Here is a 23,089-nt window from a genome sequence, read left to right on the forward strand (position 1 = left end):
CAGGGTGACTCTGGGCCACTTACGACTCCTCTGAGAGCAGCGCCACCCAACAGAAGTCTCACATGAGCCACGTAGGACATTATAAATACAGAAAAGTGAAAAAACTAGGTTAACTTCATTTTAGTAACATTTTATTTAGCCCATATATCCAAATAGTACCTTTTGCACATGTAATCAACGTAAAGATCATTAAAGAGATATTTTACTTGCATTTTTCTATCAAAGCCTTGGAAATCTTTGTGTCTTACACTTAGAGCATATCGCAGTCTGCATGCACCGTATTTCAAGTGCTCCCTGGCTAGTGGGCGCCTGTGGGACCCCTGAGTGGACAGCGTAGCCCTCGAGCCCTAGACCCTCCTGGGGACTAAGGTCAGACCTCCCCAGGTCTGGCCTGTGAAGTCCCGGGCAGGGGGCCCGTCAGTCACCCTCTCTCCTCCAAGGCCCCGGCCAGTGGCTGACTCCAGATCTGCCTCTCAGACTCCCAGAGGCAAGCCACTCTGCTCCCTCGGATTGTCCAGGAACTGACAGCGTTTCCTGAGCCCCTACTGTCTGCAGCTTGTGGGCCCAGGGCTCAGTCCCAATGCAAACCTTACCACAGAGCAGACCTGAGCGGAGCCAGCGGCCCCTGCCACGCCCGGGTGGCCACGTGAGCCCAGATTAGGGGCAGCCCCTATGCCTGGTCATGTCTGAGGCGGCACATGATGGGGGGGACTCAGTGTTCCATGGCAGCTCGGGGTGGGGGGTGGGAGCCCGAGTGCACACAGCCGCAGCCCCCATGCCCCGTGCCAGTGGGTCCCAAGGGACTCTGGGCTCAGGCGGGGGTGGGGCAGTGGCTGGAGGGCGCCCGTGTGCCGAGGGAAGTCCTTCTCCTGCTCAGAACCTTCCATGCCTTCCAGCAATTCACAGCACTCACACCTTGGGTTCACAGTGCCCCAGCCCTGCCCCGCCCCTCCAGCCTCAGGTCTCCCCATCCTCCAGTTCACCCTCGATGATCCTGCCTGCAGTTTCTGGAAAATACCATCCACTTTCTGGTCTCTGGGCCCTGGTGCCTGCTGTTCCCTCCACCTGTAGCCCCCTTTCCTGTGCTCACCTCCAGGCTGGTCTGGGTCACTCTGATTCTCCCTCGAGTTTCAGCTTACATGTCACCCTGTCAAAGAAGCCCAGGCCAACAGTCCTGGCTGGATTATGGAGCCTGCAGGAAACGCCCTGCCTTGCTCGGGGTCCCCGGGGTACCCGAGTTTCTAACAGGCGTCCCTGGAATACAAGGTTCACCCCCTGACTCTCGCGTCTCCCCCCAGGCCCCTGCCCCACCCCATGGCAGAAGACAGCTGAGTTGGGACACATTCGTTCCCTCCCCGTAAGCTCGTTTTCAGTTAAGGAAGAGACAGATCAGGAGGGCCCTGGGCCACAAGCCTCGCTCCGTAGATGAGGAAATAGGCCTGGGGTGGGCTTGGGTGGCCAGAAGGTGGAGGCCACCAGTGATGAGGGGAGACCCTGGACTCCCTGCAGGGAGCAGAGGAAATGGCACCTGCAGGGTCCCAGGGCAAAGCCAGCAGAGGAGCCTCGTAGGAAAGATCTATCTCACGTGAAGCAGTGAGCTCCCCATCCCAGGAGGCGTAGAAGCAACAGCACCAGGTGCTGGTGGAGAGGTTGGATCTTTGCACAAGGCTTGATTTGCCCCTTTAAGGGGTTTCCCATCAGTTCTCAAGATTTAGGCATGGTCCAAGGTCATGGGCAAGGCCTGAAGGGGCCATCCCACCCACCCAGGCCATTCCCCCTCTTGGGGCCAATCATTAATTGGCACCGCCTGAGTGGCTGCTCCCACGAGTGCCCCCGGCTGCCTGCCAGCTCCTGGCCCGGCTCCCATCCCGTGCCTGGGGCACCCGCATGCCTCTGACAGGGGCTGGCCTCACTGCTCGGCCCCACTTCCTGCTGGTGACTCCCAGCAGCTGAGCCCCCGGAGGAGCAAGGTGCCTGCTCAGACCACCATCACAGTGCCCAGCGGGGTTCCCGCCGCCTTCAGGACGCGGCCCAGCTCAGCCTGCAGCCAGAGCCCTCCTGGCTGACACGAGAGAGAGCCAGCCCTTCCTCAGAGGGCAGCAAGGAGCCAGGGAGGGCTTCGGCCTCACGGGACACCTCAGCCTGGGCGTTGGAAAGCCCACCGGCCCTGGGTGGAGCGCAGGGAGAGCCTGAGGCAGGCGCTGAGCTGGCCTGGGGCTGAGCAGTGCAGGGAGGATGGAGCACCAGGATGTGACTAGGCCTGGCTGTGGACAAGGAAGAGCCAGGGAGGCGTGGGGAAATCAGATGTGAGTAAGCGGAGCAGACGGGAGGGACTCCCAGGGCGAGAGGCAGCAGGAGCAAAGTCCCAGAGGAGGGAAGAGAAGGCAGTTGGCTACGGCTGAAGCTCTGGTTTTCAGAAGGGATGCAGGGAGGGAGGGGCTACTCAGACTCCAAGCTAAGGAGTTACCTTTATCCTGGGCAGTAGGGAGATACTGTAGGTTTTGAAGGAAGGGAGTGACGTGGCATGGCTGGGGCTGGGTAGGAGGCAGGAGGAGGCACTGACAGCTGCCAGGGGGAGGGCCACAGAGGCAGGTCCTGCAGTGGCCATGGGGCAGAGTGGAGGGGTGGACAGGGGAAACGACATCAGGTTTCTGCTGAGATGACTGGGGGGTCAGGCTGGTGGGGAGGAAGGCTGGGGACAGAAGATTTAAGCAGAAGGATGGTAAGGATGTCAAGCCAGTGGTCCCCTGAGTCAGCCTCACTGAGCAGCCCACAGGGAGCAGCCGCACTGGTCTAGGCGCCCGGGGAGAGTTGGTCGGGGCGGAGCTGAGAAGGGGCAGCCAGAGAGACAAGAGGTGGGGCCCAGCCGAGGAAGAGGGGGTCAGTGGGCCATGCAAAGGTCACTAATGGCCTGGACAGGGGTGATGGGAGCTAGAGAAGGTGAGGGATGGGGATAGCAGGTGTGGACAGCTCTGCCTAAAAGTTTGCATCTGAGATGCTCGTGAATGCTGGAGGGAGCGTCGTGGGGGCTCTCTAGAAGCTGAGCGTGTGATGCCTTGTCCCGAGGGGAGCTCAGGGCACGAAGAGCGCCACAGAGCAGCCCCACCTGCAGGAAGGGGGCAACATTTACACCAGCCCCCGACCCCCCGCATCAGGCCGGCCTTGGCTGTGGCTGCCCCTCCCAGTGGCCAGAGCTGTGGACCCTCCCAGGTTCATGTTGGCCGAGGGCTAGTTTCCAAGAAGAAACAGCTGGGAGCTGTTAGCCGCCATCTTCGCGGCTCCAGGGGTGGGTGACGCTCAGTCACGGTGATCTGCAGGGGCACCGCCAGCGTCCACTGTGGGCAGTCACCGGCGGGGGCCACATCTCCCTTACCGCCTGTGTCTCACGGTCCCAAATGGAGCCCCCACCCCGTGCAGCCACAGGACCATTCTCACTGTCCATCTCTCTTTGCACAGTGGGGCAGCGACATTACCAGAGAGGGTGGCAGAGACCTGGATCTGCGTCCAGCTCCACCGAGGGCACACCGTGTGGCCACGGGCAACCCCTCTCCTCCCCTGGGCCTCAGTTTCCTCAGCCGTGCAGTGGGATGAGAGCCCACCCGGCAAGAAGTGGGCACAATGCCGACGTCCTCCCGACTGTGGTGGACGGGGTGGGCAGCCGCATCCTCCCCAGCTGGCACCTGGAGGAAGGGAGCTGCACTTGGGTGGTGGGGCCCTAGGGAGGGGCGGTGCCACCCTCCTGGCTGTGCCAGGTGCCACCCACAGGCTGCTCACCACAAAGGGGCCCCTGGGGGCTTTCCCCCGCACCCTCCCCCAACCCCACGCAAGGCGTTCCAAGCCCTGCAGAGCTCGGCTCTGGCCTGGGTCCCGGTGGCTGTGGCTCTGCTCGGCAGTCCCAGGCTCCTGGGCCCTCTGGGATCGGAAGGATGTGTTGTGCCCACATGCTTGGGGCCTACCTGTGCCCGCAGGCTGAGGTCTGGAATAGCAGGGGCCCCCCTGCGTGCCCAGCCCTGTGCCCCTGAGTATTCCTCTCCCCCATCTGACCCTCACAATGGCCTGGAGGGGCCAGTCACGTCACTATTCCCACGCTTACTTGTTCAACAGCCATTTATTGAGCACCTACTGTGTACAGGCACTGGGAGAGGCTCTGAGGACCCAGAGGAGGGCCTGCTCGCTCAGAGCTCGTGTTACAAACGAGGGAACTGAGGCCCCAGCAGCCCCGGGTGCCCTGCCCAACGTCACACAGCTGCATTCAAATCCAGGTCAGACTCCAGAAGTCACGCTTTTCCCTTTAAGCCCCTCTCTGGGCCCCAATCTCCTTCCCTGTAAAATGGGAGTGACGGATCCTCCTGTAGGGCTCTGAGGACAGGAAGAGGGGGTGTGTGGCCCTCTTTCCACCTGTGATGTGCTTCAGGGGCTCCCACTGCCCACGGGATTGGAGGCTCACCCCTGCCCCCCATCCCTTCCCACACACTCGATGCTCCCACACACATCGCGCCACAGCATCCTACGTGCCTCCGCTCACGCTGTTCCCTCTGTCTGGAGACCCTTCTACTCTAGGAATCACAACATTCATACAGCACTTCCTGTGGGCTGGGCACCATTCGCACGAAGCCCCCCAGCAACCCCTTGCAGGAACTACAACTGTTATCTCATTTTCCAGATCCAGAAGTGGAGGAACAGAGAGATGAAGCAGTGTGCCTAGGTCCACACAGCTGCTAAGCAGTAGCAGAGCATTCCTCTAGCCACTGCACCATACTGCCATGCTGCCAGCCTGCCCAGCTCACATCCACACTGGGACCACGTCCCCAACAGCTCAGAGCAAGGACCCTCATCCTCTTATGCACTGGCTCCCATGGACACCTTCTTTGCCCCAGACGCAGTGGTGTCCCAGAGGGCCAGGCCAGGTCTGGGTATCCTTGGGGCTCTCGGGCTCCCACCCAGGCCAGGCACAGAGAGAGACACAGGGAAAGCTGCTATCTCAAAAAGTCGGTCAGCAGGGCCAGTGCAGAACACTGAGCATAGGTGGCCTGGCCTGGCCTTCAGTGGGTGGTGGGTGGCCTGGTACTGGCCCTGGTCCCCGAAGCCCCGACGCGGGGTCCCCCGGATCCCAGAGGCGCCCTTACCTACTCGGAGCTCTTGCCCGAAGACAGTCTTCTCGCCGAGGGCGGAGCAGTTCCAGCGTCCAAAGCGGAACTGGTACTGGCACTCGTTGATGCCCATCTGCGCCCCCTCCCCAATCACGATGATGGCATCGGGCCGGCTCTGGCAGATGGCGCGCTGCCGCGGGGCCAAGCCAGGAATCTTGTTGCAGATGATGTTGGCGCCCAGGGCCACGACAGACGACAGCGCTCTGCAGAGAGGGGAGAGGACAGGGTGAGATGGCCAGGCAAGGCCCTCCCAACTCAGGCTCAGTGGGCCAGTGTGTTCTAGGGGCCTGCCACAGGCCAAGCTGTGCCCACCAGGGAACAAAGCACAGATCCCAGCCCTCAAGGGGCCATATTCCTTTGACTCACACGTGTGATCCCGGCCTGGAAAGGCACACACACCCACGCCCCCTCAGCCCGGGACTCGCAAGAACCGTGGAATCACAAGGCCTGCCAACTGCTAGTCCTACAGGATTGCAAGAACCACGGCTCCCTACACCTCTGAATCAGACATGGACCCTTCCTTCCGGGACGTGATAACCCACCTAGGATTTGACAGCCATCAACTCGGACTGTCCACAGTGGCCCCTGAACAGCAAACCCCAACTCCACAGGGGGCGCTTTCCCATCATCTGTAGACCCCTTGCTCCCTTTCCCTCCACCCCCAGGTGCCTGGGCCAGGCAGGCGTCTGAGCAGACTCGCCACAAGCCCACCGAGTCCTGACTCTAGCTGCAGCCCACGTGTGACCTTGGGAAGGCACTCAACTTTTCTGAGCCTCACTTTCCAAATCCATGAAATGGGGTATAAAACACCTGACCCCACCACCACACGGGCTCAGATCAGAGAACTGGGGAGAAGGGCTGCGCACACAGGCACAGCTGCTGTTATCGGTCACTCATTTCTGGATGACTGGGTGCACTTAGAGGAGGAAACAGGAGCTGATGTGAATTGAGCACCTACTGTGTGCTGGGCTGAGCAGTGAGCTTTATTACAACATGGTATCCTCAGTGGGACTGGGGAGGGTGCCTGGTACTGAATCTCCTGGCAACCCCCAGGGACTGAGGCTGGGACAGGAGGGCACTCGCCAGGCTCACTCCCTCTTTACGGGACATGTTATCGCATGATGGTTTGTTTGTTTAACAAGGTGAAATTCACATAACATAAAGTTCACCATTTTAAAGGGTACGGTTCCGCAGCATGGAGTATATTCACATGTTGTACAACCACCACCCCTACTAAGTTCCAAGATATTGTCACCACCCCGAAAAGAAACCCCACACCAGCGGGGGTTAGCGGTGGCTCCCATTTTCTTCTCCCCCAGCCCCCAGCAACCACCGCTCTGCTTTCTGTTCCTTCGGATTTGCCTATTCTGGCCGTTTCATACCAATGCAATCACACACTACGTGACCTTCCATGTCCAGGTTCTTTCACTTAGTATCATGTTTTCACAGTTGATCCACATTGTAGCATGAATCAGTATGTACTCTGTTCCTTTTTATGGCCAAATAATATTCCATTGTCTGCAGAGACCACATTCTCTTTATCCATCCATCACAGGCAGACATTTGGGTTGCTCCTACCTTTGTTGTGAATAGTGCTGCCCGCGACATGTATGCACAAGTTTTGTTTGAGTCTCTGTTGTCAGCTCTTTGGGGCATATGCCTAGGAGTGGAGTTGCCGAGTCCTAAGGTGGTTTGTTTAGCTTTTTGAGGAACTGCCGACTGTTTTCCATAGAAGCTGCACCAACTATGGGGTCTTGAGCACCTGGAGGAGAAGGCGCAGCCGCCTGCAAGGAGGGGGCGCTCGCTTCAGCAGACCTTTGGGCAACAGCTGGCTCTCAAAGCAACACCTGGCTTCCAAGCAACAGACTGCGTCTGCTTAGAGAGGGGGCAAAAGGCAAGAGTGGGGGAGACCACCAGGGGCTCCCCAGAGCTGACGCCCAAGGCCCTGGCCTCCCAGGGCAGTGAGTTCCCTCCTTCTACCACTGCCTGCCAGCCCCTTCCTTGAGAGAAACCAGTCAGTGTTTTTCCAGGGCAGCTGAGCACCCACAGCCAGCTGGGAAAGTCCCCGTGTGGTGTGAGCCCACAGCACGTGCTGCGCCCAGGACGCCCCAACAGACACTCAATCCCCACCACCCGCCTGCCCCGCCGCTAATCTGGCCAAGATCCCCCTGGGTCTCCCACGGGCACAATGGGCAGAAACGCCCGAGGCTGGCGTGGAGGAAGAGCATCTGGGCGGGTGGGGCTGGGAGCGGGCTGGAATCTGGAGAATTCAGCCCAAAGTAATTGTAGAGCCTCAGAAAGCTGACCCGGGGAAATGAGATGGATGGGAACCCTGCTGGGCACCAGCCTCCAGGCCGCAGGTCCAGGCGCTTTGGATCCTGGAGGCTGAAAGCACGCTCCAAATTCCCAAATTCTTCCAGCAGCTCAAGGCTGCAAAGCCCCCACTGCCCGGGGTCAGAGCGCCTGCTGGGGGCAGGAGCTCGGATAAGTGGGGTCTGAATCGGGGCCCTTTGGTCGGGCTTGGGATGGACCCTGGGGGTAGAAACAGATCGTTGCAGCCCAGGTCTCCCGCCTCCAAGCAGGCCACCTCAGCTCCCACCAGCACCCAGATCTGACTGTCACTCCCCTGCTCAGAGCCCACCCAAGCTCCCCAAGCTCCTTTACTAGAATGGGAGGCCTCCGGGATCTGGCCTCTGATGACCCAGTCACCTTTGCTTGTGCTGGTCGCTCTGCCTGGGACGTACCTCTCCCCCGCTTTCTCTGTCTGGCAAACTATACTTCCTTTCCAGGGTCAAGTGCAAGCCCCAGGGGGCTCAAACCCCTCGACCCCAGGCATCGAGGACACACACTAGGTACTTGTCTGTCATGTGCTGACCTCACCCCTGGTCTCACGGTCACTGCTTCCACACCCAGCCTCCCCATCAGACGGTGAGCCCCTCGAGGGCAGTGCCAGGTCTAAGCTGACTCTGGGGCCACCTGGCCTAACCTGTGTAGCCATCCATGAGTGTTTGTGGGATGGATGAAGGAATGAATGAGTGAATACTCAAAGATTACGTCTAAAAGAGCTCTTACAACTCAATAACAAAAAGACAACCTAACTTAAAAACGGGCAAAGGACTTAAATAGACATTTCTCCAAAGAAGAGAAACAAACAGCAATGACCACAAGCAAAGACCCTAAACATCACTCATCATTAGGGACATGCAAATCAGAACCATGGTGAGGGGCCACCTCACATCCACTAGGACTGCTGCAATCAAAATGATGGAAAATAGCGCGTGCTGGCGAGAGTGTGGGGAAATGGGAACCTTCGTGCATTCCTGATGGGAATGTGAAATGGTGCAGCCGCTGTGGACAACAGTTGGGGAGTTCCCCCAAAAGTTAAACATAGAATTGTCATAGGATCCAGCAATTCCAGTCCTTGGTATCTATCCAAAGGGACTGAAGACAGGTGTTCAAAGAAAAACTTATACACAAACGTTCGTAGCAGTGCTAGTCCCAACAGCCAAAAGGAGGAAATAACACAATGTCCATCAGCGGATGAACACATTAACGGAATGTGATCTGTCCACACTGAGGAATATTATTTGGCTATAAAAAAGGAATGAAGCATGGATACATGCCACATGGATGAACCTCAAAAGCATTATGCTAAGTGAAAGGAACCAGCCACAAAAGACCACATGTTGTACGATTCCACCTATATGCAATGGCCAGCAAAGGCAAATCCACAGAGTCAGAAAGGAGCTGGCGGCTGACAGGGGCTGGAGGAGGCGGAATGGGAGTGACTGCTTAATGGGTGTGGAATTTCCATCTGGTGGGATGAGAAAGTTACAGAACCAGATAGAGGTGACGGTGACACAACATCGTGAATGTACTAAATGCCACTGAATTGTACACTTTAAAATGGTTGAAGTGGTAGATTTTATGTTATGTGTATTTAACCACAATTTTAAAAAATTCTAGCTATACATAGCACGTCTACACCCCGGGCCATAGGTGGGATCAGTGCGAGGGGACGAGAGGGAACTTGTGCAGCAGGTACCCGGCTTGTACTGGCCTGTATGCTTCCCCAGGGGAGTGAGGGGCTGATGGAGTAGAGGGGATGAGAGCCCCCCCACACCCCACAGCATGCCAGCGCACAGATTAAAGGGAAGCAAAGGCATCAGAGAGGAGAGTTACACTGGATTTTGTGCCAGGAGCATAAATAACCAGATAGGTCGATAATTCAGAAGTCGTTTCAAAACTGTCTCCCTTAGAACGTGGAGATTTTTCCCCTGATGATATCAAAGGATCCCACCTGAGCACCAACCCTGGCCAACATGGGCCTCAGCTGTGCCTCAATTCTCTCCTGGAATGGTGAGCCTGGCCATCCTCACATCACAGGGGTGCAGACTGGAGTGCAGAGAGGCCAGGGAACCCGCCTGAGGCCGCACAGCCCGGCTCGGAGCCCTGTCTCTGCTTCCAGAACTCAGATGGAGGCAGCACGAGACTCAGACCAGCGCACACAGCAGGTGCACTACGAATACTAGAAGCCAGCCTGGAGCAGGACACAACGCCGACTCTTCCTTCTCAAGACACAGCTTACGTCCTTCCCTTGCTTAAAATCCTCCAGGTCACTCACTCATTCATTGGGTTTGTGGACGCCTTCTGTGGCCAGCGTTCAAGGTCTGGTGACCCGTCTCGGCCACCCTGTCCATCCTCTCCCCCACAGCCCGCATGTGCATAGCCAGTCTGACCACTGCCCTCCCTGAGCAGGCCTGGCTGCCACCCCCAGCCTTGCCCACACTGCTCCTTCACCTAGAGGGGAGGGGGCTGAAGATATAGGCAATCCACACTGGCCCTCATTAGGAAACCATCAGTGTGGGAGAAAAGGCAAAAATATATAACAACGAAATAACTGGTGCTCTGGAGAAAAGTGGGTGGGCAGAGGCAGCATCCCAGGATAATTGGCAGTTTGGGGGTGAGGGCACGCTGTGGGCACTCTCAGCCAGCTGCCCCGCAGGGTGGGCCCAGCCGTCTCCCCAAAGCAGGAAGAACTTCTGGGCAGCTTCCAGCCGCAGCGGCCCGCCCAGGTGCCCCGGAGGGGAGGGCCGGAGGCTCTGGACGGCCTGTGAGCACAGAGAGGCCGGGCGGGGCACTCGCGTTCAGCCGCTGACCTTCTCCATGGAAAATTCTGTTTCGGGCTCATCCCCTTGTGCTATTCAGGGGCCTTGGGACACAGGCAAGATGCCAGGAGGAGTGGGCAAAGCTGACAGTCTGGAAACTTTCCTCACCCCTGGCCTGGACCAGTCCCAAAGGGAGCTGGGAGGAGAAGGGGCTTCAGGTTCCTGCAGACACGAAGCTCCAGCCTCATCCCCAGGGTCTGTTGACAGACCCCTCCAGTCCCAGACCAGAGGGCAGTGAGGCCAGCAGAGGGCCGGCAGTGTTTCTTGGCACTGGGTTCGAGCCAGGCACCATGCAAGGAAGGGGGCCACCACAGGACAGCAGGAAGATCTTCCTTCCTGCCAGAGTGGTCCCAAGAGGATTGGGTCCCCCTAGGACGAGGGGGCTGCAGCGGAGGTGAGGGGCAAGGTGACCAATGCCAGGTGACAGATGGGTACAGAAGTGGCCAAGAAGGCAGGACCTTTGCTGCGGCATTGGCCAGGTGCCAGACTACCCACCTGGCAGCGCTGTGGGCCTGGCTGCCCACCTGCCCTCTTTCCTGCCTGGACTCGGTCCACAGATGTTGCCAGCCGGTCTCCACTGGGCTCTCGGCCTCTGTGAACCCCAAATAAAGGAGCCGGGCTGTTTCAGCGGCTCCCAGGGGGGTGAGGAGGGAGGGGACAGGAGACCCGGGGGCTGTGGGGCGGAGGGGCCCTGCACCAGTGAGGCTGTGCCAGGTGGTGCCCTCCTGCCCTCAGCCTGTGTCCCAGCCAGCACTTGGGGCCAGGGTGCAGAGCTGCCCACCTGCTGGCCATGCCTCAGGCCAGACGAGCTGGGCCCAGCAGCGGGGCCAGGCCCCAACAGGCAGCTTCTCCTGGTGCTGCACAAGGCTGGGAGGGGACCCGGCTCTGGGCCATGGCCACTGTAGCTAAGACCCTCATCCAGGCCTAGATCCACTCCTGCCAAGGCCCGGCTTGGGGGCTCCTCGGGGCAGCCTCCCTCCTCCAACACCCTTGAGGGATAACACGTGGGTTACCTTACAGTCGGTGACTCTGAGGCCCAGAGAGGAGTGGGATGGGGGGCCAGGGTGTCCCCTACGCCCAGAACTAAAGCCATCCCGTCGCCCCCCCATCTCCGCATAGGACGCCCTGCTCCATTCAGGGTGTAACCACTCTGGAAGCCTGTCCCAGTAGCCAGGAGTCTAACCTAAATCTCTCATGCTGTTCAGAGTTCTTAGAGGCTTAAGGCAGAGTGAGCACCTACTGTGTGCTGGATGCTTGGCTAAGAGGTCCCCTCAGTGGGGAGGCAAGTGTTATAATAATAATAATAATTATTATTATTATTATTATTCCTTCAGAATAAGAACCAGAGGTCCAGAAAGGTCTAACCACCTGGCCCATAGCTCAGGGAGGGAGGGAGGGGAGCAGGGGCTGAGACCCACACCTCCCGCCCCAGCTGGTCAGTGCCTTATTACCCCCTGTCCTGCCTCACAGACAGTTGGGGGTGGTCACCTGTCCACCTGGAGAGCCATCTTCCCCATTGGTCCCTAGGGGCAGGAGGCTGCATTTGGGGGTGAGCTGCATTGGAGGGCCTTCCCTGGGGTGCTCCTGAAGGAGGGCCCCAACTTGCACCAGGCTGGAAGGAGTCCCTCAGGCCAGGGGCTGGGTCACCAACTCTCCCCAGACAGGCCAGCCCCGGGGCTCCAGGACAGCAAGGGCCTGTCTTATTCCTCACTGTGTGCTGCGCCTGACCCTCGGTGGTCCTCGTGGAAGGAGTGAATGAATGATAGACGGATGAGTGAGCGAGGGGAATGCGTGCAGCTCAGACACATCTGACCCCAGCTCGAGCAGAGAGCAGACCGAGGCAGCTGGGACCTCCTCCGTGGGGCTGGGGCTGCGGGCTGGGCAGGTGGGCCGCTGGGGGCAGTCATGGCGTGCCCTGTTTTCACTCAGACTGCTACAGGTTGATAAAATCAGCTTTTATTCCCACTCTACATACGGCTGAGAAAACGTCAGCCTTCCCTATGAAGGCTTAGCCCTTGAACCTGCGGGGGGTGGGCAGGGTGACGATGAGGGTTATGGGGGTAAAGCCACCCCAAAGTAGCCCTCGAAAGGCCATTGATCCACTGGCATTGCCAGTGACAGGAAAAGCCGTGTCTTTCTGATGAAAAAACCCGAGAGAAATGGTGTCACGCCAGCCCAGGGCCACGTGACAGAACAAACCTCTCAGACCCAGAGGAAGCCTCGAGCCATCTGATCTGTCCGCAGGGCCATAAAACTACAGCCACGGATGTGGCCGCGTGTCCCGAGGAGGCCGCAGGAGCCAGGCACCTCCACCTCAGCATCTTGTTTCTCCTACAAATTCCCCAACAACTGACCTCACAAACCACATCCCGGGAGGGAGAGAGATGCCCCAGTGGAGGGCAAACGGCCTCACCAGGGCAGGGACCCCCACCGGCCCGGCCCCGAGCTCCCCACCAGCTCTAACGCAGCCCACTCCCACCCCCAGGTTTCTAGGTTGGAGCAGCCCCTGCCCCAAACCAACCACAGAACCCTGGGAGTGTTCCCTAGGCGAGGATGGGGGCAGCCCTCCATGGGGGAGGCGCAGGATCCAAGTACTTCCCATAACCCGGACCTCATGACTGAGCCGGCTGCGCCTCAACATCCCGGACCCCTCCCATGCCCCTGCCCAGCCACAGGAGTTGGCAGGGGGTCACTAGAGGACGTGGGCCCTCCTTCCCTCCCCCTCCCCAGGTAGCATGTACCACCATTGGGCAGGTCAGCCATGATGAGCACTGGCAGCACACCAGGTCCCCTCTGCCCTCTGGGGCCACCCACCCCCCAGCCTGCCCCTCCCACCCACCCAACACCAGCAGGATGGCAGCCCCTGGGCCTGTCTGAGCCAGGCCTCTGAGCCCCAGCCTGGGCTGCTCCTCATGGGCCCAGGCCGTGGGTGTCAGCCACGAGGTGGGCCCCAGGCTCACCCCAGTCACTCACTCTGTGTTCCCCCTCTGCACCTTCTCTCAGCCCGTCCTCCTTCCCGACACGCCCTCCTCCCAGGCCTGCTGACCTCCCCACTGCAGACACCCTCCTCCAGGAGGCCCACCCACCCACTGGACCCCAGGGAGCCAGGACTTTATGCCTGAGCCACTCAGGCTTTTCCTAATGCCATTTGGGACACCAGCTGTGGGCTCCCCACAGTGGGGATCCCCAACACTGTCCAGCACCCAACCAAGCCCTGGGCTGATGTTGGATGTGAGCCCCCACCCCAGCCCCAGCTCCCTGGGAGGTGGGGACAAGCTGGCCAAGTTGGGCTGGATGCCTGGCCTCCCTCCGGGCCCCCATCCCTGGCCCTGGCCGCGGCTGCCCAGATGCCCTGAGCTCCTCCAGCCCACGCTCCTGGCCTGGGGCTCTTTGCAATTCTTCCTTCTCGGGCATCCTCGGGCAAAATATTTGAAGAATGTTCTAATTATCTGCGATCAGCCAGGGAGGCGGGCCTGGGTCCACTTGTCCAGGAAGTAACTCAGCAAATACCTGGGAGGGCAGCACCTGGCCCCCACGCCCACCCAAGTCTGTCTCTGCCAGCCTCCCCCTCAGGTGGACAGGGGCTGGCCCAGAGCTTTCCAGCCACCAATGGGCCAGAGGAAGCTCCTCTCTGGCTCTGGAGCCCAGCAGAGTCCCATGGGGCAGAGTGGGGGGTGGGGGCTAGTGGTGGCCTCAGTGCTCCTGCCTGCCAAACGGGGGTAAGAATGTCTTCCAGGTCTGGGGTCACTCTGCAGACCCCCCCAAGCCACTGTCACAGTGCCAGAGCTTGGCACCAGCAGGGTCCCCACAGCCCTCTTCTGTGGGATGGGATAGGACAGACCAGAACAGATGGGTCAGAGCTGGACATAGCTGGCGCGAGGGCCTGGTGGCACTCAGGCCACCTGTCCCACCTCTGGTCTTCCTTGAATCTGCTCATCTCCGTCCCCCCTGCTGGGGTTCTAGGCCCAGCGCTGTGGGAAGCATGGGGCTCAAGGACAGCCCCAGACCTCGGGAAGGCCAACCCAGGCTGCTCTGAGTCTGTCTTCTCATCTGAAAATAGGGGACAGTCAGCCCTCTTTTGGCGAATGGCTTCTCCCTCTGCTGCCCTGGGCTGGGAAGAACCTGGACCCAATGGGGCAATGGCGGGTCGGGGAGATGTGTGCAGAGGGCAGGTTTGATCACAGCCCACCCTGGCCATCCCACCTGTCCCCTCACCTGCCCGGACACAAGGCCTGCACCTGTGGGAGAGGGACAGGCCAAGAAGACCACCCTTCCTGAGCGGCGTCCCCCACCCTGTCCCACTCCATCCCCAGGGCGGCTCTTCAGGGTGGGTCTTGCTATCCCACTGCATAGATAAGGAAACTGAGGATGCGAGAGAACACCCAGGAGAGAGCTTCGTGAGTGCTGGGCAGGGCTGAGGGTGTCCCAAAAGGAGGCAAAGAGAGAGGCCAGAGGCAGGAAGGGGCCCAGCTGGGAAATGAACCCATCCCCCTGCCCCTCCTGGCCCGCCCAGGCCTATTTCCTGTCTGCACAGTGAGGGGCTGAGGCAACAACCTAGGTACCTGTAGCTGCATCTGAAAGGGCGCTCCCTGGGTCTGAGGTCCTGAGTTCGAGTTCTGCTCCGCTGCTGACTCTCGCTGGCCTCCTGGAGCCTCAGTTTACCCATCTGTCCAATGGGGTGAACTGTCCCTGCTTGTAGGCTGGGTCTCCCACAGGCCGGCTGCCTCCACCGTGGGTCCTGCCTGCTGCAATCTTTCCAGGCCACTGCTCCGCTCAGCTCGCTGCCCGCAGTGTTCCCAGGGAAGAGAGCAGAGCGTCCGCCTGCTCCCTCGCGCCCCCGGCGGTCAGCTGCCCGCCCACCCTCCCTACATAGCTGGCATTCCTGGCCTGGTATCCTGGGACCCCACCCTGGGGAGAAACCACGCAGCCTAGGAGAAAGCAGGTGGTGGGCAGGGGGTCTTGGGCAGGGCTGAGGCTGCCAGAGGTAAGCAAGCCCAGCCAGGGCTCCTCCACACCCCTCAGTGCCACAGGGAGCTTGTGGCTGAGGGGGCACAGAGGGCTGGGGGGGTCCATTCAGCCCCCACATCTGTCAGATCTGTGAATCAGGACCTCACCCAGTCATTGTGACCCCAAAACCTCAGGACATTGACCTCTGACCTCAGAAACTTCCAGACCTCTGCTGGGCATCTAGGGCCAATGTTGACAGTCCTGGGCTTTAGCCACACTGAACTAGCAACTCCCCCTCTAGGGGCACCCTCCCCCTTCCAGCAGCCAGGCAAGATTCAAGGCCCAGCTTGGTGCCTCCTCCTCCAAGAAGCCCACCCAGTCTCTCTTCTGCTCTCCCTTCCTGCCTCCCAGCATGGTTGCATCTATGCCAGGCTCCCAACGAGGCCGTTGGGGGCTGAGATTCAGCACCACCTGTCTGGCCAGGCCACGGCCATGCTTCCTGCACCCTCTGCTGAGCCCTGGACTTCCCCTAGGCCTTACCCCTGACCTCTCTCCTTGCTTCCCATGGGACAGATGGGGACACTAACGCCAGAGGTGCCACGGCACCTGAGGCCACACATCGAGCTGAGGCCCCGGCAGGGATGAGACCCTAGCCCCGGCCTTGGCCTCAGCCCCGATGCCCCAGATCTGTCAGACGCGGGGGCACCTTGCAGGCCTGGGTGACCAGGACGCCAATCTGAAACCTCAGGACAGACGGATGGACGAACAGGCAGGCAGAACAGGTGGGAGGAAGCTGGCAGGCCCCACTGGCCCACAGCCAGTCTGGGAGTCTGGGCACCTCGTGGCTTAGCCAGCGCCTGGGCCTTCCTGGCTACTCTGGGCACAGTCTGAGCAGCAGATTTGGGGGCCAAGACCCTGAGGACAGTGGACAGTGAGCCATCAGCTCTGTGCAGCCTGCAGGGCAGGGCCAGCATCCTGGAGCGTCCCTCTTCCAGGAAGAGATGGGGGTGGGGGCCTGCCTGGGCCACTCAGGACCTCAGGGTGGAATATAAGCCCCGTCCAGGCTCTCCCCAGCTCTATGGCTCTGCCCTCTGCTCTCAACAAAGCTGGGGACCCCCTCGGAGCCAGGACTCCCTGGGCCCAGCTCCCTCACCATCCATCTCACTTTTTAAGCAGCCCACTGCCTGGGGCTGCTCTAGCCAAGAATTTCTGGGCCACCAGGGCCTCCTAGCCAAGAGCCTCAGCTTGGATGCCTTGGAGGACAGCGTGCTCACTCCCCCAGGAACAGCACACCCAACCCCTGGCTGTGAGGACCTAAACAGTGTGGTGAGTGCTTACAGGGGCCAGCACCTTCAGAAGACCTCCCTGGGCTCATGGACCCCAGGCCTTGACCGAGGTGGCGCAGGGTCCCAAGCAGCCTTCCAGCCTTCCAAGGCCAGCCCTGGGCTCCTGGCCCTGTCGCCCCCTCCATGCATACTCCTTGAGCACCCTCCATGGACTGGCTGCCTGGCACCCCAGCCTATTTCATGGGCCTGAGGCTCAGGAAAGGAAGCTGGGCATGCCAGACACCATGCTCCACCCCCAGGGCAGTGCCACCAAGGCAGTGATGACCCTGCCGGAGCAGTGACAGGGGCTCGGTCCATGGGTGTGGCCAAGCCAGCATTTCAGCCCACTCCAGGGCCTGATATGGGCGCATGGGCACATAGAACTGGCCCCGGGAAGATGGGGACTGCAAGGGATGGATCTGGCGCCTTCTAGAAGGGGCGTGTCAGCAGCACCTGGAAATTCCCAGCACACTCTGCCAGCAGTGAAGTCACCCTGGGAGGGCCTGAGTCAGGCCCCCAGCCCATCCACTGTGCCAGACTGCACCTGCCGGGGCCAGCACATCTGGGGCCCAGAGGCCTCTGCCACCACTGAGCAGTAGGCCCTGACCAGGTCAGTGGGCCTCACTGGGCCCCAGACACACAAGCATCATCCAACCATCCGACATGCGGCTACTGGGCTCCCACGGAGTGCCCAGTGCTGCGCTGGGCACTGAGAGGACAGCGGTCAACACACAACCACAGGTCTGGCCTCTCAGAGCTTGCGTGGGACAGTGCCTCCCTCCCACACTCAGCCACCCACGAGCCCTGTAGATCCTGAAGTCTGTCCCCTCTCCTCAGCCGCCAGGGGCCCAGGCCCTCTATCTGAGACCAGCCTCTTCCCATCTCCCCCACTGCTGGTCCCGACCCAGAGGGTCTTTCTTAGCTCAGGAGGAAGCTGCCCATCCCTGCCCTGCTTAAAACCTGCTGCAGCTCACCAGGCCTGGGGCCGATGCCCCCGCCACCACCCAACCTCACTTCCCACCCTAACCGGCTGCCACCCACTCCCCAGCCCCCAGCCCACTCCACAGTCCTCCCTCCAACAGGGATGCCATTCTCTCCAGCACATTCTTTAGGACCCAGGTCGGAGGTCACCTTCTGTAAGAGGTTTTCCCTGGCCCACCGTCATTGCAGGTGGGTTAGGGGCTCCTGCTGTGGGCACCACAGGGCTTCGTGTAAATGATGGTGAGGGAGGGAGGGAGGGAGGAGTAACGGGGGCTTCCCAGTTATACCTGCACACATGGCTAGTTTTGTTCAATGGGTCCAGGGGCTGCCGTAGACACCACGGGTGTGGAGCGCAAGCTCAGAGCGGTGGGGAGGGCTGGCGGGAAGGGGAGGAGGGAAGAGGTAGGCCCCTGGGAGCATCTAGGCCCTTCAGCCAGATGGAGAAACCGAGGCCCAGAGAAGGGGAGGGCTGCCCCCAAGCTTGCCTTGAGTCCACAGCACAGGGCACATGGCACACAGCATACAGCATCATACACACGCTGCCCTGACAGAGCTCCCCAGCTGGCTAGCTGGGGCTACCTTCTCTCTCTGCTCAGGCTGGTCTGAGCCCCTTGGGTCAGGGCCCAGGCAAGGAGGGGGTCCGCAGCAGGAACCTGAGGGCCTCTTGGCTCCCCCACACCGACCGGGAAGGCTGCCCCTCTGGCTCCAAAACTGAACTTGGAGGCACCCCTGAGGCCTTGAGAGAGCCCTCGCTCAGGAGCCTCAAGACTCCTGGTCAACAGACAACCCTAACCAGCTGGATTAGTCGGTTTCTCAACCCATGAGAGGCTCCAGGCAGCAAATTAGAGGCAGTGGAGCTGCCGGACGCGGGAATCCCACATCGGCAGGACCCTCCAAGAGGCAGCACAGACTTAAGAGCCAGACAGACCCGGGTTCAAATCTGAGCTCAGCCCCCTTGAGCGTGACCTGGAAAGTTCCTTGGTGCTCCCACCCTCACGCTCCCCACTCCACTACCTCCCAAGTGGGTGGCCCTTGCTAAGCTCCCCTTCTCTGGCAGCCAGGGAGGAAACACATGCAAAGCAGACCCCGGCCGGGGCACACACATCAGCCCCATGAGAGGAGGCCTTTCCAGGGGACCCCAATCCTCCAGCAGTGGAAAGCGAAGCCCTGTGTCCCCCAGTCCAGGGCCTGGGGGATGGTAGTAGGTTCCAGAGGAATTCCCACTCAAAAGAGTTTTTAAATCTGTTTTACCACTTGGGACAGTGAGGGCCTAAGTCCCAGCTCTGGACACTCAGCCCCCTGGCAGCACTGACACCTGCTACAGGTAGGGTGAGCTGAGACACCACCCAGGGCCCCTTCCCTCCAGGGGCCTGGCCCATTCGCAGCCTTGCCACACTCTCCAGCATAGGGAATAACTCTGGTCTGGGAGGCATGTGGGGAAGTGTCAGGAGCAGGGAGGGCCACGGCAGGGGTGGGGTAGGGGGTGATCTCTGGAAAGCGGTGGAGGTCCACAGGTGTCATCGAGATGGGGCTGCCAGGGGATGCTGACTCAGTCTCTTCCAGACCACAGCTGATGCCTGGGGAGCTGCTTGCCAGCCAGGGGGGCGTCCTACCTGGTCCCGCTCTGAGCAGCTGGTGGGCTTTAGGGTCTGTGGCGCCAAAGGCTGGAGGCTGCAGAATTTCAGTGTCTTGCATTCACAGACTCAGAGCGAGCCCCTCGTGGCATCCCCAGCACCTCAGAGGCCATATACTCCACTGGAGGCTGGGAGAGGCCTCAGTGGGCAGGGTTCCAGGCTCCATGCTGTGCTCTGCCACTGAGGTTGTGGGATGACCTTCTGGGGCCTCAGCATCCTCATCCATAGAGTGGGTCAATCACACCACATGGCTGCCTTGCACAGAGGACCTATGAGTGCTGGCTTCCTTCCAGGCAGAGCCCTTCCCCAGCATCCCTGGCCCTTACTCCTGCATCTGCTTGTATGCCTCCAGGGCCAGAGAGCTCACTGCCTCCCTGCCAACAGTGGGGCTGGCCCAAGCTGCAGGCTCCCCACTCAGAAGGTGAGGATGCCCTGCAGGGGGGAAAGGACTGGGAGAGGGCCTAGGCAAGTGGAGAGCTCTGTGAAGGAGACAGGGAAGACGGAGAAAGGGAGGAGGGAGCGCACCTGTGCCCACCCCCACCCCGCGGCCAGCTCGAGGGGAGGCCCCAGCCCAAGCTAGGGAAGGAGGACAAACGGTGGTTTTGTCCTTGGCCAGCGGGCGGCCCGCACCACACAATGACCCTTTCATCAGACTGAGGGAGCCTTGGGCCGGGGTTTCATCTGACAAGGGAGGGCGCCCGGCCTTCTGTCCCCTTGCTGGAGGAGTGGGGGGGCCTGAACCCTATCTGAGCCGGACCCAGGGCCACAGAAACTGGAGGCCTCAGGGGAGCCAGCTGACGTCCGCCCCCCATCTGCCCCAGGGGGAGAGAGGCTCCAGGAGGTTAGGAGATTGGCCACAGGCCACACGGAGGGGCCCTGTTCTGCATACTCGCCCCATCCTGAGCTGACAGAGGGTCTGCGTCTCCATATCAAGACCTCCACCCCTTCCTGTCCCATTCCATCCCCTGCCACCACCCTCAGGAGCTACTCAGGCTAGTGGGACCACAAAGCATTGGTCCAGATCCCCAGCAGGTGTCTGCACTCCCCTCGGCTGTGCAGCCCTGGCCACCTACCCCCTAAGGCTGGCGTGAGGCTCCAGGGGACACAGTGGGGGTGGACGGGGCAGGGCAGGGAGCATGATTTGCTGGGCCTGTGTCCACGGTGTCCCCAGAGAAGCCGAACGCAGAACCAATGTGCAGTCCGGGCCTCGAAAACTACCTCCCTTCATGGTGATCTCCTCCCACCCAGGGCACCTCCATCGGCTGCCTGCACCTCCCCGAGAGACCCCAGGACTCTTCTCCCTGTTGGATTCTCCCATAGAGAGAATCTCCTCTCAGAGGTGGCGTGGAGCTGGCCCTAGAGCCAGGGGGACTGTTACCCTGGGCTCTGGGTGACCTCAGCCAAGGGCCTTTCTGCTGGACCCCAGCATCCTGTCTGCCCAGCTCTGCAAGAGCTGTGAGGCTCCCTTGAGAAGAATGCTGGGTGAACATGTTTGACAGTGGGTGTTGTTCTTTCTTCTAGGAGTCTCTTGTATGTTCCTTTTTAGGCAACTCTTATTCATCCTTCAAAATCCTGTCTAGATGTCACCTCCTCCAGGAAGCCCTCTGAGACACCCTAGAGAGTTCATCACTCTCCCCTGAACAAACACGGCAACTGAGCCTCCCTCTGTGTCACTGATGGCCAGCCTCCCTGCTCCTAATAGCTGAGAATGACCACATCTCCTGAGCCCTCACTGTACACCAGGCACCCAGCTGAGCACAGCTCTGCACTTGCCTGGTGAATTCTCAAACCCCCCCAGGAGGTTTGAGTTCTCATGGTCCCCACTGTACAGAGGACACAGCTAAGGTTACGGGATGCACCCAGGCAGTAAGAGAAGGAATGGGATGGAGACCTGGGATCCCGGTCTCCATCAGGCCCCTTGGCCTCACAGGGACTCATGGGAAACCTGGTTAGAGAATGGGTCATTCTCCTGCAGGCCTCATACACAGCTGTGGAGCCCACTGCAGCCCCAGGAGGAAGCTTACGAGGACCCACCTTCTCCTCCCGCCCCTCTGTCCCTACATCCAGGGGCTCGAAAGGAGTCACTTCCAGAATGCACCATTCCCCACTTTACCTAGCAGTCAATGAGTCTCACCCCCATGTCAGTGGTTTCCTGGAGTCTCTGTGATCAGAGCGGCTCCATTTGTACATCTCCAGCTGCGGGGGAGGGGGAGGTCCCTTGGGGGTTGAGAGTTTACCACGGTCCCCCGCTCACACCTCTCTGTGTGCACACCACTCTACAGAGCCACACGTGCTTCCAAGTCCCAACAGGGTGCGGGCCCGACCTGACCTGGCCACCGAAGGATCTCCCTCCCAGCCATCGATGAGGAGACTGAGGCCCAGAGAGCCCACGGACCTGCTGGAGGCCACACAGCAGAGCTCATCCCCCACCTGGACACACACAGTCTTCCAGGCTGGGAGCTACTCCTCCCAAGGGTGACCTGTCCACGCCTGAGCCGGACGGCCCCATTCTGCCCCCTACATGGGCTGCGACGCTGTGGAAGTGGGCCTGATTCAGCACCACGCCCCCCCAGGGTCATGCCCACAGGGCTCTGGGACTGCGGTTGGCACCACCAATAAAGCCACAGCGGCAAAGCCGGGAAGAGGCCCAGCCTTGGCAGGACAGTGGTGAGCGCCCCCCACCCCCCCACAGCCAGGTGGTCGGTGAGTAACCGCCCCGTCACCCATGACTCACTCGGCTCCCCAGAGCGGGCGGTCACCATGAGAGCCTCGTACCGGAAGACCTGGGGGATCGTCGTAGCCAACCCCCACATCTGGGAGGGAGAGGCCAAGACCGGAAAGGACCTGCCCAGGACAGTAGGCCAGGCTTGTCCTGGCACAAGGTCTCAACCAGGCCCCCATACCAGCTGATCCGGCACCACGGGCCCTCCTCTTGGCCTGTGGTCCCCCACCTGCCCTCCCTTGGGCCCTTGATGATCCCCACCAGCCCTGGGACCTCCTGTTCTGACAACACAGGCTCAGAGAAGGACAGAGCTGGCCAGAGCTGCCTTAAATGGCTGGCTGGGCCAAGCTCAGCGTCCAACGGGGGCTCAAGGCCCTTCCAGGCCAGCACACCCGTCCGACCCAATCAGTGGCAGGGGCCCAGGCATGCATCTGGGATTCACTGTGCATGAACCACAGCCCAGGACAGGGAGCTGGGAGAGCAGCCCAGATGAAAGGGGCAGGATCAATTGTCCACCAGTGTCTGTCATCCCAGCAATGGGATGCCTTCTGGAAAGTTCTCTGGAGCAGAAAGAAGCCTCTGCCCCTGGCATCCTCAGATCCTACAAAGCCAACCTTCTTGACATTCCTGCGGTACTCAGGTGGGCTCGCTAGTGACCCCCAACAGTTCTCAAAGCACTTCCGCACTGGCTGCCTCCCCTGCATCAAGGCATCTGTTCACAGACGCTCAAGAGGGTCTTCTCACCATGCACACTTTCATCTGCATCCCTGGGGCTCTGCTCACACCCATGGCATCTTACACACCTGGTGAACCCTGTGCCCACCCCAACAGGGCAGGGGAAATCCCAGCGAGGGCCGAGCCTCCCTTGCCTGCTCCCGGGAACGCCTGGGTGGGCCTCTGCTCAGGAAGCCTGGCATCAGCACTTTCCTCACCGTGGGGCCGAAGGCTAAGCTGGGCTGGCGCTGGGGCCGGGTGGCTCAAGGCAGGGGCAGAGTCTGCCTTATGGTCGCCCACCCCCTCGGGAGCCCAGCACTGGCCCAGGAAAGTTTGGGAAAGCTGTTGCCTTAGGAAAATTTCTGCCAAGAAAGCTGGCAGTGCACCCTCAGGGGGTGAGCCTGTGTGGGATGGCAGTCACTGCAGGCCTTGACTTGGGGGCTGACCC

The 23,089-nt window shown here is 60.4% G+C and overlaps 1 protein-coding gene across 5 annotated transcripts in view; it reads right to left on the bottom strand.

The window, feature by feature from the left end:
* Window positions 1-23,089, bottom strand: part of WNT7B (Wnt family member 7B) — a 50,874-nt gene that overhangs the window by 20,950 nt on the left and 6,835 nt on the right. For 2 of the 5 annotated variants that reach the window (XM_070599161.1, XM_008530906.2), the window contains exon 2: window positions 5,127-5,353. In XM_070599161.1, coding sequence (XP_070455262.1) covers window positions 5,127-5,353 — 227 coding nt within the window. Of the gene's footprint in view, window positions 1-5,126; window positions 5,354-14,880; window positions 15,100-23,089 lie in introns of those variants that run through there. The other 3 variants (XM_070599159.1, XM_070599162.1, XM_070599160.1) reach the window with 3 other exon arrangements.

This window comes from Equus przewalskii, chromosome 29, assembly GCF_037783145.1.
Source record: "Equus przewalskii isolate Varuska chromosome 29, EquPr2, whole genome shotgun sequence".
Taxonomy (NCBI): domain Eukaryota; kingdom Metazoa; phylum Chordata; class Mammalia; order Perissodactyla; family Equidae; genus Equus; species Equus przewalskii.